The sequence below is a fragment of the Mobula birostris genome, chromosome 3, assembly GCF_030028105.1.
Source record: "Mobula birostris isolate sMobBir1 chromosome 3, sMobBir1.hap1, whole genome shotgun sequence".
Lineage (NCBI taxonomy): Eukaryota > Metazoa > Chordata > Chondrichthyes > Myliobatiformes > Myliobatidae > Mobula > Mobula birostris.
In genome coordinates, this window is record NC_092372.1 from 61897219 (window position 1) to 61918027 (window position 20809).

General features: G+C 41.8%; 1 protein-coding gene across 3 annotated transcripts in view; it reads left to right on the top strand.

Moving 5' to 3' along the window:
• ociad2 (OCIA domain containing 2) overlaps positions 1-20809 on the top strand; it is a 48011-nt gene that overhangs the window by 12052 nt on the left and 15150 nt on the right. For all 3 annotated transcript variants that reach the window (XM_072251836.1, XM_072251838.1, XM_072251835.1), the window contains 3 exons: positions 1400-1481; positions 12498-12551; positions 20342-20389. In XM_072251836.1, coding sequence (XP_072107937.1) covers positions 1400-1481; positions 12498-12551; positions 20342-20389 — 184 coding nt within the window. The remainder of the gene's footprint in view (positions 1-1399; positions 1482-12497; positions 12552-20341; positions 20390-20809) is intronic.

Sequence of the window (20809 nt, forward strand, 5' to 3'; positions counted from 1 at the left end):
AGGCATAATATAATTAGGAATAGTCAGCATGGCTTTGTCAAAGGCACGTCATGCCTTTCGAGCCTGACTGAATTTTTTGAGGATGTGGCTAAACATATTGATGAAGGTAGAGCAGTAGATGTAATGTATATGGATTTCAGCAAGGCATTTGACAAGGTACCCCATGCGAGGCTTATTGAGAAAGTGAGGAGGCATGGGATCCAAGGGGACATTGCTTTGTGGATCCAGAACTGGCTTGCCCCCAGAAGGCAAAGAGTGGTTGTAGACGGGTCATATTCTGCATGAAGTTGGTGACCAGTGGTGTGCCTCAGGGATCTGTTCTGGGACCCACACTCTTCGTGATTTTATAAATGACCTGGATGAGGAAGTGGAGGGATGGGTTAGTAAATTTGCTGATGACACAAAGGTTGGAGGTGTTGTGGAGGGCTGTCAGAGGTTACAGCGCGACGTTGATAGGATGCAAAACTGGGCTGAGAAGTGGCAGATGGAGTTCAACCCGGATAAGTGTGAAGTGGTTCATTTTGGTAGGTCAAATATGATGACAGAATGTAGTATTAATGGTAAGACTCTTGGCAGTGTGAAGGATCAGAGGGATCTTGGGGTCTGAGTCCATAGGACACTCAAAGCTGCTGCGCAGGTTGACTCTGTGCTTACAAAAGCATATGACGCATTGGCCTTCATCAATCATAGGATTGAGTTTCAGAGCCAAGAGGTAATGTTGCAGCTAAATTGGACCCTGGTCAGACCCCACTTGGAGTACTGTGCCCAGTTCTGTTCACCTCACTAGAGGAAGGATGTGGAAGCCATAGAAAGGGTGCAGAGGAGATTTACAAGGGTGTTGCCTGGATTGGGGAGCATGCCTTATGAGAATAGGTTGGGTGAACTCGGCCTTTTTTCCTTGGAGTGACGGAGGATGAGAGGTGACCTGATAGAGGTGTACAAGATGATGAGAGGCATTGATTGTGTGGATAGTCAGAGGCTTTTTCCCAGGGCTGAAATGGCTAGCACGAAAGGGCACATTTTTAAGTTGCTTGGAAGTAATTTAACCAATTTCCCCCCGGATCAATAAAGTATGACTATGACTAGGTATAGAGGAGATGTCAGGGGTAGGTTTTTTACGCAGAGGGTGGTGAGTGCGTGGAATGGGCTGCCGGCAATGGTGGTGGAGGCAGATACCATAGGGTCTTTTAAGAGACTCCTGGATCGGTACATAGAGCTTAGCAAAAAAAGAGGGCTGTGGGTAACCCTAGGTAATTTCTAAGGTAAGGACATGTTCGGCATAGCTTTGTGGGCCAAAGGGCCTGTATTGTGCTGTAGGTTTTCTATGTTTTCTATGTCTATGTTCTAATTTCAAATTCCTGCACTAACAATATTTTACTTTCCATCTGTTTATATACAGGATGGGTGTGCCAGGGATTTTGGTGATCAGAAAATTGCAAACATTATAATGGAATGCAAAAAAGAGAGTTTCTGGTTCAGAGGCAAGTTCTGAGTTGTTTATATTCTGAAGGGTTATCTCACTTTAATGTTAGTTTTAGTTGTCTCATTTTGTACATCAAACCCACTATGTTTGCATGAATAACCATTAGGCTGTATATTGCTAGCTGTAATTATTATGTGGTTCTCACATGGCTGCATTGTTGAAGCTGGTCCTTTTAGATTTTATTTTCTTAACTTTGCAACTGACATATCAACATAATTCCTGAATAATAATCATGAACATTTGTTTACGTTTTTTTTCCCTGTAGAAGTTTGTTACAAGAATCACCTCTTGTAATAATGATCAGGGATACATAGAGATAATCTGAAATTACCAACAAGTACCCTTATTGTCTCAACGCAAGAGCACGTGGACTTACACAACCAAATACTGTACCTGTGTGCACACCTACTACGTTTTCCTGAACTTCCATGAACAGGTAGAAAAGATAACACCAGTTAAAAGGAATGTTTGCTGCCGAACATGTGTTCCTCGTAGTCCCATTTCAAATCTCCACATCCGTGGGGCACCTCACATCCACAATGGTGAATCTCTTGCACAGTCATCACTGCCAGCACACTTAAAGTGTCTGCTTTTATATTCATTCCTTACCAATTCAAATGTTGCATTCCAGTGCCACTGGCTATAGGTCTTGTGTCTGACCTTTAACACTATTTCATTGGCTCTGCTCCAAACCAGCTTCTGTTTATTGCCCTCTTCCCAGCAATTGACAATCACCAATTTATGGCTCTTGATTCTCATTCAGCAACCAGCTTGAATCGTGCAGGAGAGCTACTGAACTTAACAGTCACAGTCCTGCATGTAATATTTGTGAGGTGTTCTTTGATATAATAGCTTCTTATTTGGAAATTATCTCCAGTTCAGCAGATTACCTGGAATATCATTATGTCTACTTTAAAACATTGACCAAGCCAAGCAACTTCATCTCACAAATGGAGAACAGAGTCTCTTCATAAAATGGCTGTCTCCATACCTTTGACCTCATGGCAAAAACAATTAGTTTGTCTATTTCCACTGTCTTTGATTCATTTGAATCCACTGATATGTAGACTGTAGTTCTTTCTAGCCAATATCTCACTTCTCTTGATGCAAAGGTACTTATCTTAGGATCATCATCCTCCTCGATTCTGTTAACCACTCATGAACCTCCAGCAGGTTTGTGATGCTTACATTATAGAAAGATAAAGGTACCATTTTCTCTCTCTCTCTCGCTCTTGATCTCGCTCTCTCTCTTCCTCCCCAAGTGCTCCAAGATATCCCAGGAACACAATGGTACCTTGATGACATCATTGTAACTGGCAAGAATGATAAAGAGCACCTCCAGAATCTCGGTACAGTGCTGACCAGGCTGAGTGAATATGGTCTGCATGCAAAGAGAGAGAAATGTGAGTTTTTCAAGAATGAAAGCTGATATTGTGGACATGTCATTGGCAAGCATGGCTTACATAAGTTACAAGAGGAGACTGAAGCAGTGCTACAGGCACCCAAACTGGAAAATTTGTCACAACTTGGATCATACTTGGGTCTTGTAAACTACTACCACCGGTTTCTCCCAAACACCACTACAGTGAGGCATGCACTGTTACAGACGGGAGCAAAGTGGGAATGGCTAGAAAGATGTGAAAAAGCATTCAAGGAAACAAAGAGATTAATAACGTCAGATGAACTGCTCGCCGATTATGACCCAGCTCTGCCCATCAGACTAGTGTGCGATGGATCCTCTTATCGCATTGGGGCCATTTTGTCACATGTAATGAAAGATGGATCTGAATGCCCAATTGTGTTTGCTTCAAGATCACCGAAGAACACAGAACAAAATTACACACGGATCAACTGAAAGACCCTTAGTCTAGTATGGGAAATAAAGAAGTTTCACCACTATCTTTACAGATAAAAGTTTACACTGGTGACAGATCACCAGCTCCTTGTGTCCATTTTCAATCCCAGGAAGGGAATTCCGGTGATGTCTGCTACCCGGTTACAATGTTGGGCGCTTTTCCTAGAAACCCACTCTTATGACAGAAAGCTCAAGGATACCAAACAACACAGCAACACTGATGGCTTGTCATGTCTTCCATTGTTGGCAACTGAAGAAGAAAAGTTTTCATACTGTGACCCAGCAGAAGTATTCCACACCGCATTGGAGGACCAGTTGCTGGTAACAAATCCTGAAATACAAGGGAAAACAAGGAATGATCAGACATTGTCAAAACTCTATGAAATCACCATGCATGAATGGCCAGCTCATGGTAACCCTCAGCAAGACAAGATCAACTGTCAGTATGTCAAAGAATGCTGATGTGTGGTCTTGTGTTGTGGTTCCCTCTAAACTGCGCACCGGAGTGTTAGAGAATCTGTGTGGAGGACACCTGGATACAGTCAAGATGAAGAGTCTCACCCGGAGCAGTGGGTGGTGGTGTGCTTTTATTTAATCGATATGTAATTGAGTATAGACACAACAAAACTATCCTCACCCATGGATGTATTTGAACTTTGATTCCTAATTCCAAAACTTATCCCAAGAGTCTGAGTCACTCACTGTTTCATTTGCTTTATCAGCATGTCTTAGTAACTTCTGTATGGTCAGTTCATTGATGGATTGCCTCCTTTGCCTCCTTCACTACTCGTGTCCAGTCGGCAGTCAAATGAGGAATCAGCGGTAATTCAGTAACAACAGAGTCCCACAAATATAGATCCATATCAGTGCATTGGATTAAAAGGCTCTCCTTCGTTACTGCACTTACTTTGGGCTGAGACAAAGTTTGTTCTCCAAAAATCAAATCTAAAGTCACACTCCCAACTGCAACATTACAACTATCCAAAGGACACTATTTCTTTCCCTTGACATAACTCATTGTTGTTGTTGCTATATGTCTGTCCCATCATTGCATATTGTGAGAAAAGAGTCATTATTTACAAGCAGAATAGACAATGGACAATTCTCATAAGTACTGAAACCACAATTCAGAAGTTTCTGTCATATTAACTCTTCTGAACAAGCCCAGTGGTCTTCCCTTTGATGACATCTTGATAAATCTATCCCTTTCCCACTACCATTTGCAACAATAGCATGTGTTACTTAAGAATATCCAAGTCTTCTCATAATATTTGCCCACATTGTGAACTCTTCAAAGAGTAGGTTAAATTATTTCAATGTTGAGGAATATGAAATAGTGCACTGACATAAAACCTTCCTTTACCATAATAACAGTTACCTTGTACTCTGTTGGTTAGTGTCACCTTCTACTTGGAACAGGTGTTCCAACCCCAAATCTTCCAAATCAGGATTACCATGCACATCGATTGTCAAATCTCCACAATTGGGACCATCATGTATATCAATTGTTATGTGCCAATGGTGATAACATTCCTGTTTCTCCCCCATCAATTTCAACTAGGTGTGTGGTACCATCCACTTTTATCTGGAGAAATCAGTTCCCTGTATACTGATGGACTAGCTTTGCCTATAGTTTTGTAGGGCCCTGCAAACCTTGGATTTAAAAATGAGGTGGGTTAGTGTATTCTAATCATCACTTTGTCCTGGACTTAATTCTATGAGACTGACTTTTGAGTCGAAGTAGGCTTTACTCTGTTGCCTTTTCTTTCCTTGTTGATGGGCTGCCACATAATTGGCCTCTTTCACTGTCTCTACCAAATATTGTATCCACTTTTCTGACACAATTTCATCTATTTCAGGTTCTGACAAGTCTAATCCTCACAACTCTTCCAACCCTCTCATATCCCTACCAGTCATGAATTTATATGGGGTGTAACCCTTCAATGATGCCACTGTATTCCTTATTATCATCAGTACATAAGACAAACCTACTTGCCATACTGTTCCCCGTTAATGCCAATTACATTTTAATGTTCAGTTCATCCTTTCCACAATTTCTCTGGACAGTGGTCTATAGGGCGTATGAAATCTCTGCTTGATCCTTAAAAGTGCCATGATATCTTGCATCATCTGGGCTGTAAAATGCGTGCCTTCATCTGATTCTATATTCTGAAGTAATCCCCAGTGAATGAAGACCCTTTCCAATAAGATTTTTGCAGTCAGTTTGGTTGAGTTTGTCTTAGTCAGGAAAGCTTCCACCCACTTGGTGAAAGTATCTACCAAAATAGATTTGTGTCTATTTGGGTAGCAAAAATCCAACATAACCTATCTGCAAATTAGTTCAAGGCCCTTCCACTGATCTGGTATGTCAGGGGGCTCCTTTCCTTAATTTCTTTTTATTTCTTTTTTTTTTAGTGCTTAAGGAAGTAGCCCAAGAAATAGTGGATGCATTAGTGATAATTTTTCAAAACTCGTTAGATTCTGGACTAGTTCCTGAGGATTGGAGGGTGGCTAATGTAATCCCACTTTTTAAACAAAAAGGAGGGAGAGAGAAACCGGGGAATTATAGACCGGTTAGCCTAACGTCGGTGGTGGGGAAACTGCTGGAGTCAGTTATCAAAGATGTGATAACAGCACATTTGGAATGCGGTGAAATCATCGGACAAAGTCAGCATGGATTTGTGAAAGGAAAATCATGTCTGACGAATCTCAGAATTTTTTGAGGATGTAACTAGTAGAGTGGATAGGGGAGAACCAGTGGATGTGGTATATTTGGATTTTCAAAAGGCTTTTGACAAGGTCCCATACAGGAGATTAGTGTGCAAACTTAAAGCACACGGTATTAGGGGTAAGGTATTGATGTGGATAGAGAATTGGTTAGCAGACAGGAAGCAAAGAGTGGGAATAAACAAGACCTTTTCAGAATGGCAGGCAGTGACTAGTGGGGTACCGCAAGGCTCAGTGCTGGGACCCCAGTTGTTTACAAAATATATTAATGACTTGGATGAGGGAATTAAATGCAGCATCTCCAAGTTTGCGGATGACACGAAGCTGGGCGGCAGTGTTAGCTGTGAGGAGGATGCTAAGAGGATGTAGGGTGACTTGGATAGGTTAGGTGAGTGGGCAAATTCATGGCAGATGCAATTTAATGTGGATAAATGTGAAGTTATCCACTTTGGTGGCAAAAACAGGAAAACAGATTATTATCTGAATGGTGGCCGATTAGGAAAAGGGGAGGTGCAACGAGACCTGGGTGTCATTATACACCAGTCATTGAAAGTGGGCATGCAGGTACAGCAGGCGGTGAAAAAGGCGAATGGTATGCTGGCATTTATAACGAGAGGATTCGAGTACAGGAGCAGGGAGGTACTACTGCAGTTGTACAAGGCCTTGGTGAGACCACACCTGGAGTATTGTGTGCAGTTTTGGTCCCCTAATCTGAGGAAAGACATCCTTGCCATAGAGGGAGTACAAAGAAGGTTCACCAGATTGATTCCTGGGATGGCAGGACTTTCATATGAAGAAAGATTGGATGAACTGGGCTTGTACTCGTTGGAATTTAGAAGATTGAGGGGGGATCTGATTGAAACGTATAAGATCCTAAAGGGATTGGACAGGCTAGATGCAGGAAGATTGTTCCCGATGTTGGGGAAGTCCAGAACGAGGGGTCACAGTTTGAGGATAAAGGGGAAGCCTTTTAGGACTGAGATTAGGAGAAACTTCTTCACACAGAGAGTGGTGAATCTGTGAAATTCTCTGCCACAGGAAACAGTTGAGGCCAGTTCATTGGCTATATTTAAGAGGGAGTTAGATATGGCCCTTGTGGCTACGGGGATCAGGGGGTATGGAGGGAAGTCTGGTGCAGGGTTCTGAGTTGGATGATCAGCCATGATCATAATAAATGGCGGTGCAGGCTCGAAGGGCTGAATGGCCTACTCCTGCACCTATTTTCTATGTTTCTATGTTTCTCCATCTTTCTTCTGCTCCTCAGTTAAATCCATAACTTTAACCTGTTGCTCCTTCTGCCTTGCCCTCTCACCAATCTGCAGCTGCCATTCCTACCCATTTAAAACACTTTGCTTCGCTAATTCATCAGCCTTTTTATTCCCTTCAGGGGATAATTTAAACTGAGCTTTCACCTTTATGATTCCATATTCTTTCCCCTTTGCTTCTTCAAACATACACCATAACAGAGCAGCCTACCAGAGGGGCTTTTTGTCAGTTGAAACAAACCCTCTTGCTTTTCACAGAAACAAATGGTTATTACAACATACATACTATCAGAATGTATGACTGATCCCAGGCAGAAAACATTCACACCCAGCTTTCCTCTCACCTGTCTCTACTGATGAGGAGCTATCTACAAACATTTTAAAGTGACGTTTTTCCTTTTGTTTGTGTCTTTGTTCTTGGTTTTGCTTTCTAATCTCCTTCAACCAACCCTTATTATTTTGATCCAAGTGGTCCCTTGGGATTATTTGCTATCATATGGCCCTTGTGGCTACGGGGATCAGGGGGTATGGAGGGAAGGCTGGGGCGGGGTTCTGAGTTGGATGTGCACAGACTCCTTTTGGTTGTATGTCGGCAGGGGTTCCTCAGGTAGAATCTCCTCATTTTGAACATATCTGGTCACCTTATCTACTAAATCATGCCAATCCATATCTCCATGTTCATAGTCCTCCCTCTTTCAGATCCAAAAGCACAAATTATTCCTTTTTGTGCAGCAAGTTGGTCCTGCAGTTTTTGTATCTACGTTAAACACTATGTTTTATTGCTAGTGTTACATTTCTTCTCATGTACTGATTTATGTATCTCATTCATAGCTGCTTTTAAATCACTGCATTATTTCTTTAATTCCTCCAACTTGTTCTTTGCTAAATTGGTTTCTTCCTTCTGTTTACATCTTTCTTTAACCATTTCCTCACACTTCAGCTGAAATCAGTTCATATGCACCAAATCCATACTTCTCGGTCCCTGCAAATTAATAACTTTTTTTTCAGGGTTTTCTACCTCCTTTCGGAGTCTTTTGTTTTGGTAATAGAGTCATAGAGAAGTACAGCCCAGAATGAGGCCCATCGGCCTATCTAGTCCATGCTGAAAAACCATTTATACTGCCTACACCCAACGACCTGCACTGGGACCATAGCCCTCCAATCCCTACTATCGATGTACCTATCTAAATTTCTCTTAATTGATGAAATTAAGTTCACATGCACTGCTTCTTCTGGCAGCTCATTCCACACTCTCTTGACCTTCTGAGTGAAGAAGGTTCCCCTCATGTTCTCCTTAAACTTCTCACCTTTCACTCTTAAGGCATGACCTCTGATTATAGTCCCACCCAACCTTAGTGGAAAAAGCCTGCTTGCATTTACCCTATCTATACCCCTCATAATTTTGCTTACCTCTATCAAGTCTTCTCTTAATCTTCTATGTTCTAAAGAATACAATCCTAACCTATTGAATTTTCCTTATAACTCAGGTCCTCCAGATCTGGCAACATCCTTGCAAATTTTCTCTGTACTCTTTCAACCTTGTTTACATCATTACTGTAGGTAGGTGACCAAAACTGCACACAATACTCCAATTTAGACCTCTCCAATGTCTTACACAACTTCAGCATAACATCTCATTTTCTGTACTCAATACTTTGATTTATAAAGGCCAATGTGCCAAAAGCTTTCTTTTCAACCCTATCTACCTGTGATGCCACTTTCCACAAATTATGAACCTGTACTCCCAGTACCCTTTGTTCTACCACACTCCACAGTGCCCTATCATTCACGGTGTAAGACCTACCCTGGTTGGCCCTACTGAATTGCAAAACCTTGCACTTGTCTGCATTAAGTTCCATCTGCCATTTTTCAGCCCATTTTTCCAGCTGATGTGGATCCCTCTGCAAGCCATGATTGTCTTCCTCACTGTCCACTACACCCCCAGTCTTGGTGTCATCCACAAATTTGCTAATCCAGTTAACCACATCATAGAGATCATTGATACAGATGACAAACATCAAAAGATTCAGCACCAATCCCTGAGGCACACCGCTAGTTACAGGTCTCCAGTCAGAGAGGCAACTATCTACGCGCACTCTGACTTCCCCCATAAAGTCATCAAGTTGGCGTCGACTCATGGCGACCCCATGGATAATGTAATTGTCCAAACAATTTTCATGGCAAGATACAGAAGTGGATTGCCAGGCCTTTCTTCCGTGCAGACAATGCTGCTGCCCAGGTTGGAACCCAGCTGGATTCGAACTCAGGACCCTCTACCTTGATGTCCAGTGCTGATGCCACTACACCACTGGCCGGCCCAATTTTTTTTTAGATTATGAGAACACTCAGTCCTCTTTTATTGTCATTTAGAAATGCATACATGCATTAAGAAATGATACAATGTTTCTCCAGGGTGATATCACACAAAACAGGACAAGCCAAAGACTAATACTGACAGAACCACATAATTATAACATATAGTTACAGCAGTGCAAAGCAATACCATAATTTGATCAAGAATAAACTATGGGCACGGTAAAAAAAAGTCCCGAGTCGATCGACTCCCGAGTCCCCGATAGCGGGCGGCAAAAGTGAGAAACTCCCTGCCATAAACCTCCAGGCACCGTCAACTTGCCGATGCCTTGGAAGCAGCTGACCACAGCCGACAATGAGTTCGTCCATCCGAAAACTTTGAGCCTCCGACCAGCCCCTCCGATATAGCCTCCCAAATGCCATCCTCTGCCCAGCACCTTTGACCTCGCCCCAGCCGCTGAAACAAGCAAAGCCGAGGATTTGGGGCCTTCAGCTCTGGAGATTCCGGTTACCACACAGTAGCAGCGGTAGCAAAGCGGGCATTTCAGAAGTTTTCCAGATGTTCCTCCGTATTCTCACGTTCATCTCCATTACCACCTCGTCCTGAATGTGAGCGATTGAACCTTCTTGAATAACGTCCCATGTGTACATGGTCAAATACCTTACTAAAGTCCATGTAGACAACATCCACTGCCTTGCCTTCATCCACTTTCCTGCTAACTTCATTGAAAAACTCTGTAAGATTGGTTAGGCATGACTGCCACACATGAAGCCATGCTGGCTATCCTGATCAGGCCACTTCTATCCGAATACTTATGTATCTGGTCCCCTTAGAATACCTTCCAATAACTTTCCCACAACTGATGTCAGACTCACTGGCCTATAATTTCCTGGATTCTGTTTATAGCCTTTTTTAAACAGTGGAACAACATTGGGTATCATCCAACCCTCTGGTGTCTCTCCTTTCACTAAGGATGGCTAAAGTATCTATGCTAGGGCCCCGGCAATTTCTGCATTTGTCTCCTGTAGGGTCCAAGAGAACACCTTGTCAGGCCCTGGAGATTTTTTCACCCTGATTTGCCTTAGGGTAGCAAACATCTACTCCTCTGTATTCTATACAGGGTCCATGAAGTTAATACCACTTTGCTTCCTTTCTATAGACTCTGTGTGAGTCTCCTAAATACAGAAGCAAGGAATGTACTTAAGATCTCCCCCGTCTAGATTATCATTTTGGTCTTCTGGAGGATCGATTTTGTCCCTAGCAATCCTTTTGCTCTTAACATACTGTAGATTCCTTCAGGATTCTCCTTCACCTTGTCTGCTAGAGCAACTTCAAACCTGCTTTTAGCCTTGCTGATTTCTTTCTCAAGTGTTCTAATCCATCTTTCCTGCTCAACTTTCATTTCTCGCCAATATTCCGGTACTTCCTGCTGTAACCTATATAACTCAGCTTCTGTTTTTTGCCGACATTCCTGCTTTACCTGTTGTAACTACTTCATTCGGCATCAGCTTTTTGCTGATATCTATTTAAATCCTCAGTGAGGCATGTCACTGCTACTGGTTTCAGTAGATGCTTAAATTCCTTGGCTGACAAATTCCCTTTGGCAATTCTAAAAAGCGCTTTTCCACCTTCACTGCTGGTGTTTCTAGCATACTCCCAATATTGTGGCCGTTTCCCCAATATGTACTTCTGGAGGAGTGCCCTCCAATCAAAACAGTCCAAGTTTTTTGGATATAGAATGCCCGGAATTCTTTATCTTGGGTCTGTACGAACTACCCAGCCCAAATCTCTCTGTTTCTCACCTACCTGGTCCGGCTTGAGTCTCCTTCTGACAAAACGGGAGATTTAACCTCGAGCCCACAACAGGGAAGCTAATTCTGTTTAAAGAACTGCCCCTTGATATAGTGATCAGGGAGGCACAGAGAGAATCTGTAATTACCAACAAGTACCCTTATTGTCTCAATGGAAGAACAGGTGAAATTACTCTACCAAATACCTGTGTGCAGACCTACTATGTTTTCCTGAACTTCCATTAACAGAAAAGAGAAAAGGTAACACCAATTAAAAGAAATCTTTACTACTGACCATGTGTTCCTCGTAGTCCCATTTCAAATCTCCACATGCCTAGGGCACCTCACATCCATGATGGTGAATCTCTACACAATCATAACTACCAGCACACTTGAAGTGTCTGCTGTTATATTTGTTCCTTAGCAACTCAAATGTTGCATTCCACTGTCATTGTCTATAGGTCATGTGTCTGACCTTTAACACTTTTTTTATTGGCTCTGCTCCAACACAGCTTCCATTTATTGCCCTCTTCCCAGCAAGTGACAATCACTAATTTATGGCTCTTTGTTCTCAATCAGCAACCAACTTGAGTCACGCAGGACAGATACAGACCCCAACAGTCACAATCCTGCATGCAGTATTTGTCAGGTGTTCTTAACATAACAACTTCTTATCTGGAAATTATCTCCAGTTCAGCACATTACCGGGAGCATCATTAGGTCTACCTTAAAACATTGATCAAGCCAAGTAACAAGCTCACAAAATGGAAAACACAGAGTCTCTTCATAAAATGGCAGCCTCCATATCTTGTACCTCTTGGCAAGAACAAAGGGAATTAGTTTGCCTGCTCCCACTGTCCTTGATTCATTTGAATTCACTGACATGTCAGCTGCAGTTCTTTCTGGCCGACAAGTTTAAAAGAAATAATGGATTTTGACTTCTTTTGCCACTGTAACCTTCGTGCCACAAACAGAATGCTTTTGTATACAATTGTGCAGATGCTAGTTTGGCAATGAACTATTTGATAGAATGCTATTAATCTGTGTAATTTTTACTTTACAGCTCTGCCACTATCTCTTGGAAGTATGCTTGTTACCCAAAATTTGGTGTACAAAGGTAATGTAAAAGATTAATTCACAATGAAGCTGCCTATAGTGAAAATGTAAATATAAATTTAAAACAATCAATTGATAAAATTTGGGATGAATTTCAACAGATTCTCTCTACCAATCATTTAGTTTTGGTAGATAATCTGAAGGAATGATGGTGGAATTTTCTCCGTTTGGCGACCAGATGTTTCACTGCCTTTTAACTGTCTGCACACTTCCAACAGGATTTAAATTGGTGAAGTCACTGTCATCAAGAGCCTTGTGTGGCATGGCACCCGCCCACTGGATAAGTGCATGTGGAAGCAGGGTATACGATAGTAATCAGATTATCACCAAGACACAAAAGAGGAAAATCTAAGTTCAGTAACCTAGGTATTACAAAGTTCTTTGTTTCCAGAATTGAGTCCATTACAAACACTTTTGAAGTAGCATGCACTGTCAATGAGTTTAGCTTGCACAGATCTAACCCCTGCCTACAGCATTACACCACTGAACTCTGCAATCATAATTTAATTCAGTATTGCTTACTTACAGCAACACACAGAAAAGTTGCTGGTGAATGCAGCAGGCCAGGCAGCATCTCTAGGAAGAGGTCCTCTTCCTAGAGATGCTGCCTGGCCTGCTGCGTTCACCAGCAACTTTTGTGTGTGTTGCTTGAAATTCCAGCATCTGCAGATTTCCTCATGTTTGCTTACTTACAGGGTGTGTTTCAGCCTGCTAACTTCCTTCGCACTCTGTGGCAGTATTCCACCTGTTGATCAAAGGTGCCCAGCTGGTTCCCAGCTTTATGCTGAACCTTGTTGATGGGAATCCCTCTTTGTATATGGCAGACTGCAGTAATTGTACACATGAAGGTAATGCCTTACCTTCTAGAGCTCCGTGCTCCAGCCTAGAACCACTTCAATCTCCCGTAGTTAGATGTGTATTCAATGGTACGTGCTAAACTCTGGCCAAAGGCTCTTTAGAAAGACCATTAGTTACTCACATGTTGTTTGCTAGTTTAATACCTCTATCTTGGAAAGAAAACCATTCTTCTATCTGGTTTGAAAGGCCCAAGGCATAAAAATAAGATTTGACTGGAGCGGATTGGGAGGCTAAAACAGAAGTGGGGTCTGGGGGGGGGGGTGCTCCCTCTTGATAACTGGGCAGGAGCTGGTCATCAGGTGTGAGGTGTTTGTCAGTGATTTAGAGAATGGAATTGATAGCTTTGTGGCAAAGTTTGTGGATGATACGAAGATAGGTGGAAGGGTAGGTGGTGCTGAGGAAGCAATGTAACTGCAGAAGGATTTAGACAAATAGGAAGAATGGGCAAAAAAGTGGCAGGTGGATATAGAGTTGAGAAATGTATGATAATGCATTTTGTAAAAAGGAACAATAATGCAGACTATTATCTAAATGGGGAGGAAAGTCAAACATCAGAGGTGCAAAGGGGCTTAGGAGTCGTCATGCAAGAGTCCCAGAAGGTTAATTTACAGGTTGAGTCTGTGGTAAAGAAGGCAAATGCAATGTTGGCATTTATTTCAAGGAGAATAAAATATAAAAGCAAAGAGATAATGCTGAGGCTTTATAAGACACTAATCAGGCTACATAGACTATTGTCAACAGTTTTGACACCCCATATCTCAGAAAGGATGTGAGAGAGTCCAGAAGAGGTTCATGATGATGATTCTGGGAATGAAGGGGTTAACATATGAGAAGCATTTGGCAAATTTGGGCCTGTACTCACTGGAATTTAGAAGAATGCAGGGAGATCTCATTGGAACATACCGAATAAGGACTAGATAGGGTGGATGTGGAGAGGATGTTCACTATGGTGGAGGAATCCAATACTAGAGGGAACAGCCTCAAAATTGAGGGGTGACCTTTTAAAACAGCGGTGAAGAGGATTTCTTTTAGCCAGAGAGTAGTGAATCTGTGGAATGCTCTGCCACAAACAGGGGTGGAGGCCAAGTCGGTATGTATATTTAAAGCGAAAGTTGTTAGTTTCCTTATTGGTCAGGGCATCAAAAGATAAGGCGAGAAGGCAGATGTATAGAGTTGAGTAGGATCCGGGATCAACCATGATGGAATGGCCTAATTCTGTTCCTATGTCTTATGGTCTAATCATGAACTCTATGAGAGATACCCTTTGGTCTGTCCAAAAGTTGTTGGTCTGCCAGTGCATTGAGATCTTCATGGGGGAACAATGCCAATTGTCACACTCCAGGCTGCGGGTGTATGTACAGTGGAATGCACTGAAGGTTGGTGCAGCCATCACAAATCTTGTGAGGAAGGACAACAGTGCAGAGTTCTTCTGGTACTGGAGAGGATGGATCAGTTTGGGGGAGAAAGCCCCTCAATTATTATACGAAGATGCCGCCGCAGGTGGCCAGATGAGTGTCAACAGTGTTATTAATTAATTTAGGAATGTAATGGACCGTACTGGAAGCATCAGCTTTGAATGTACTCTACACAGTAGTGTGGTTTGTGTAAAGTGTTCAATATTTCAGTAAAATTTGAGTATAATTGTAAATATATGATTGATTAAGCATTCTTTGTCTACATAATACATTATGGGTTATATGTAAGAAGTATGTGAATGCCATACATCATTATGTCACCACACCATACGTGAGTGCGTCACTAAAAGAAAAGGAAAAGGAGAGAGATATTTGTTAAAAAGTGCAGTGCATTTTTCATCCGATGAGGAGAGAGGTGTTCCAGTTAAAAAAAGGCAGAAAACAGATGAAGTTAACAAGCAACAAGTATGGCCATAGGTTCATAAACAGTGAACACCGGCTGATAATAATAAATTTTTAAAAAGCAGAAATAGCTGGCTACATTACATTGATAGAAATATTCAATTGCACAACAGATAACTGGATGATGTATATTGAATAAATTGAGCAGCAAAAACAGGAAGGCAATGTTACGGGGCTGTGATTAACTAAGACAACTATAACTTGAGTGGAGATCCATCTACCATTTGCGTGCCACATCGCCTGCAATAGAGTCAACTAAAAGTGAATTAAGAAGGGTACTGGTTGATGCCACTGCAGTGTTCAAGGATGGCATTAGAAAACTCAAACATGCAGTTTCAAGGGTAAAATTGTGTTAAATTAAAATGCTACACCCGAGTTTGACAAAGCTTGTCCAGTTTCTTATACCATCTGTGATAAAGTAGACGGTGAGCTAGATCACATGGAGGCTGAAGGAATTCTTTCCAAGGTTGAGTGCAGCCATGAGCAACTCCAGTGGACCCAGTGGCCAAGAAGAATGGGTCTGACAGGATCTGTGGTGATTTTAAGGTCACCATCAACCCAGCACTGTAAGTAGATCAATACCCTCTGTCCAGATAGAGGATATCTTTGCAAACCTTTCTGGAGGAAAACACTTCAGCATAGTGGGCATAGCTGAGGCCTACCTACAGACAGAGATGGAAACAGAGTCCAATGTGTTTCTCACCATAAATACTCACAAAGAGCTTTATTGCTATAATAGGATAATTTTTAGAATAGCATCTGCATCTGCACTCTGGCAGAAAGCTATGGGCTCAGAGCGCAATGCAATAAGTGTAAATTCTTTAAACCAAGCATCAGTTACTGTGGTCACACTATTGACACACAAGATTTACACAAGTGTGCTGAGGAAATTCAAGCAGTGGTGGATGTCCCAAGGCCAAAGTGGCATAGTTGCCGTCCCCTTCAAGATTTGCCAGTTACTATAACAGGTTCCTGCCAAATCTTGCTCCTGTGCTGCACTGCTTGAACTCATTGCTACAGATGGCGAGGAAATGACAATGGACAAAGCAGTGTGAGGTGGCTTTCCAAAAGGCAAAGGAAATAAGATATCAGACACTAAACTTACACATTATGATCCATATCATCCAGTGAGGCTCCCCTATGATGTTTTGCTTTATGGCATAGATGCATTAATCTCACATATTATAAAAGATGGAAGTGAATGCCTCATAGCCCTTGCGTAACACACAGATTAACAGAGAGGCCTTGAGTCTGGTTTGGGGTGTAAAGCTTTTCAACGAGTACTTGTATGGGAGAGAGTTTACCCTCATTACTGATCATCAATCACTGGTGTCCATTTTCAATCCACAGAAGGGTGATCCACTACCAGCAGCAGCACGAATGCAGAGATAGGCTCTGTTTCTTGGAGGACACAGTTACTAGATTGAATTCAAGAGGACAACTAATCATGGAAATGCTGATAGATTGTCCCATTTGCCATTGGAAAAGGAAGTACCTCAAAAAATTGCAAAAGTGGACACTTCTCTTGACGTATTCTCCCTAATGCAAATCAAAAGTAGGGAGACAGAGATTATGGCAGAGATGATCCAAAGGGAAACCAGAAAAGACCCCATACTTTCTCGGGTCTGCATGGCAACCCAACATTGCTGGAATGTGCAGCAGAAATCCCAGTTCCCCCATTTTTACCAGCACTGGGCTGAACTTGCCCTTGACGGAGGTTGTGTTATGTGGTGATTGAGAGTTGTTGTGCTATCCAAGCTGAGAGCTAAAGTGTTAGAGGAGCTACATGCTGGTCATCTAGGTGGGTCAAACTGAAAGTGGTGGCTCAAAGCTATCAGGTGGCCTGGAATAGCCTGCCATGTACTGTTTGTGATACCATCATGTCCTGAAGCTGACAGGAGCAGCGCCTCTCCGTCCCTGCATTGCCCTAGAAGTAGATTCATGTGGATTTTGCCAGACCATTCGTGGACATAAATTATTTGGTAGTAGTGGATGTAACTACAAAGTGGCCAGAAGTTTTCCCAATAGCCTCCATTACAGCCTTGCACACTGTTGATGTGATTTGTGCTTTTCTCAAGTCAAGTCAAGTTTATTGTCATTTCGACCATAAGTTGCTGGTACAGTACACAGTAAAAACGAAACAACATTCCTCCAGGACCATGGTGCTACATGAAACAACACAAAACTACACTAGATTACGTGAGATAGCACAAGGCTACACTAGACTACGTAAAACAACATTAAAAAACTGCAGTAGACTACAGACCTGCACAGGACTACATAAAGTGCACAAAACAGTACAGGGCAGTACAATAATTAATAAACAAGACAATAGGCACAGTAGAGGACAAATTACAATATAATAATAAATGATGTAGATGGCAGTCTAGACTCTGAGTATTGAGGAGTCTGATGGCTTGGGGGAAGAAATTTGCACAGTCTGGTCGTGAGAGCCCGAATGCTTCGGTACCTTTTGCCAGATGGCAGGAGGGAGAAGAGTTTGTGTGAGGGGTGTGTGGGGTCCTTCACAATACTGTTAGCTTTGCGGGTGCAGCGTGTGGTGTAAGTATCTGTAATAGCGGGAAGAGAGACCCCAATAATCTTCTCAGCTGACCTCACTATCTGCTGCAGGGTCTTGCGATCCGAGACAGTGCAATTCCCGAACCAGGCAGTGATGCAGCTGCTCAAGGATTGGTGTTCCAAACGCTTAGTCAGTGACAATGGACCACAGTTCATTTCAGAACAGTTTCAGGCATTCCAGAGAATGAATGGAATAAGACATATTACATCTGCACTCTACCATCCAGCTACAAATAGCTTGGTGGAAAGGTTTGTTCAGAAACTGCAGAATGCACTGTGAGCAACGTTAGCAGAACACACTACTTTGAATCAGAAGCTCACCAGTTTCCTCCTTGCACATCACAATGCTGCACATTCCACAAGCAACAACTCACCAGCTATGCTATTCCTGGCCCATCCCTTACACTCACTCTTGGATCTCCTCAAACCCAATCTCAGAAGGAATATGCAGGACCAACATCTGAGACAAATAGAGGGGTCCTTAAACAAGGAGGTTCGTTGTTTCACTCCTGCACAAGCAGTCCTGACGATGGACTACAGAGATGATCAAACATGGGTACTTGGAAAGATTAAGGACAGAACTGGACCACTCTCCTACAGTGTAGTTATTGCATCTGATGTTATCTGGAGATGTCACATCAATCAGTTGAGGAGAACAGAGTCAGTTCTTGGAGAAGAAAGGTGTCCAGAGCTGTGAGAACCACTTCCTGCAGACCCAGAATCATCTCCTACAACCATCATGGAGGAGGCCCCAGAACCTGAGATTGATTCACAGGGATGAGTGTTGTGTATTTAATATTTCAGTAATATCTCTTAAATTAAACTGTCACCCTCAAAAGATAATTGGCAGGTCAGCATTTTTTGAACTGCTCACCTGAACTGTGGAACTCAATACCTAAATCTATAAGGGATGTAGACTCAGTTGACACTTTAGAATGCCAACTCAAAACCTGTTTATCCAATGTTTCATTTTTGCACTTAATCCCACTGTAAAGCACTTCGGACTATGTTTTCTGCGTGAAGTGTGCTCTATAAATAAGTTACTATTATTATTATGTATTTTTTATTTTTTCTCACTTCTAGCTGGTAAAACCTGAGGTACGGACATAGCCAAGCACACTCATTTATCAATTGCAAGGAACCTTTGGACTATTCTAGTGGTGTTTGGTATTGTGGCTTTCTGAAGACCTACTTAAATATTGCTGTGTAGGCATAATTGTTTAATGCTATTGTGTAGTGACTTTGGGATGATACCAGTTGTAGATACTACCAATGGGACAATGTATACCCTGTTCATCTTCCATAGTCTTTCAATTTCCTCTTTCAGTTCAGCATATTTCTGTTGTTTTTCACTTAACTGATTTCTGTAAGTTATGTGTGTTTGGAATGGCTATATCTATTAAATAATTTGTTCTTGCTTGTATTTTCATTACGATTATTTTCTTTTGTATTTGCACAATCTGTTGTCTTTTGCACATTGATTGCTTGTAGGTCTGTTGGGGTGGTCTTTCATTGATTCTATGGTGTCTCTTGTATTTTCTGTGAATGCCCACAAGAAAATGCATCTCAGGTAACATATGTACATTGATAACAAATTATGATAATAAGTGTTCCTTTAACTTTGAGGTATGTTATCTCACATTGTGACCATTTGTTATTATTGAAAGGGAAAGGTATCTTCAGATAATTTTGGGGTAGGTAAACAGAATGGATATCTGAGAAATAAAAATAAACTTGACTGTTTCATCTTTTATGTCCTCAGGTTGTCATCATCAATCCTATTCTCCCACAAATTTCCCTGTAACCTACTCTGTCCCACCACTATTTGCCTTCACAAGGAATCATTAACAATGACCAATTAGATTATCAACCAGCACAGTTTCAGAGCAAGACACACAAAATGCTGGAGGAACTCATCAGGTCAGGCAGCACCTATGGAATTAAATAGATAGTCAAAGTTTCAGGCTGACACCCTCCTTCAGGACTGAGAAGATGTTGGAGGAAACTGGAACATTTAGTGACAGGGAGAATGTGAAAAATCCATGAGGTGGCACTGGTGGTCAGGGACAGATCCAGGCAGTTTGAAATGTCTGGCAGCAGCACTACCTGTTACAAACAGTGCCATCCTACTTACCAATGTTTTCTGCATTGTGCTACTGAGTCATTGATGAATATAGTAACTGACAAACAGCCTGACAATTGGAAAATAGATGGCCAAAGGAAAACAGACAAAAAGGCATAAAAATGTAACCCGAATGAAAGAGTGAGAACTCATCTGTTTAAAAGAATGTTGATTCTAATTATCTACTAAACAAAGCATTCTGTTATTGTAAAACTTTTAATACCTTTCAGAGAAGCTATAGATCTGAGGAATTTATGTTTTTGAAAGTAATTACTTGAAAGCACTACTTCAAGAGAAAAAATATCAATTTATTTTGCATTAAACATGTACCTATTTCTTATGCTTTCTCTGTAGGAATTCTTTCTCCTTCAAAACGGTTTGGGTCAATTCCGAAAGTTGCCTGTAAGTTATTGATCTGTCATATTATAGTGTAGATTACAATGTAATATATAGTGCTGGATACTGCTTTCACAGAAATGGTTGCTAACTTTACATTGAGTTGGTTATGTTCTACTGGCAATTCTACCTCCATGACTGAGCCAAAACAGTCCAAAGTCTGTTACCAACCTAAACAGCACTCTTCTAGGGAATGTAATTTCCACCTCTTTCCATTTCCATCCGAAAAGGAGAACTCAGAGTTGAGGTAAAGTCCACAGATTTGTTTTCCCTGTCATGAATTTACTGGGGGCTTGACCCAAATGCAGAACAGTTGAAATGATTTTAGTAATGAGTGATCACTATAAGTGACTAGTGGTGTTCCAGAGGGGTCAGTTTTGGGACAGCTTCTTTTTATGCTGTAGATCAATGATTTAGATGATGGAA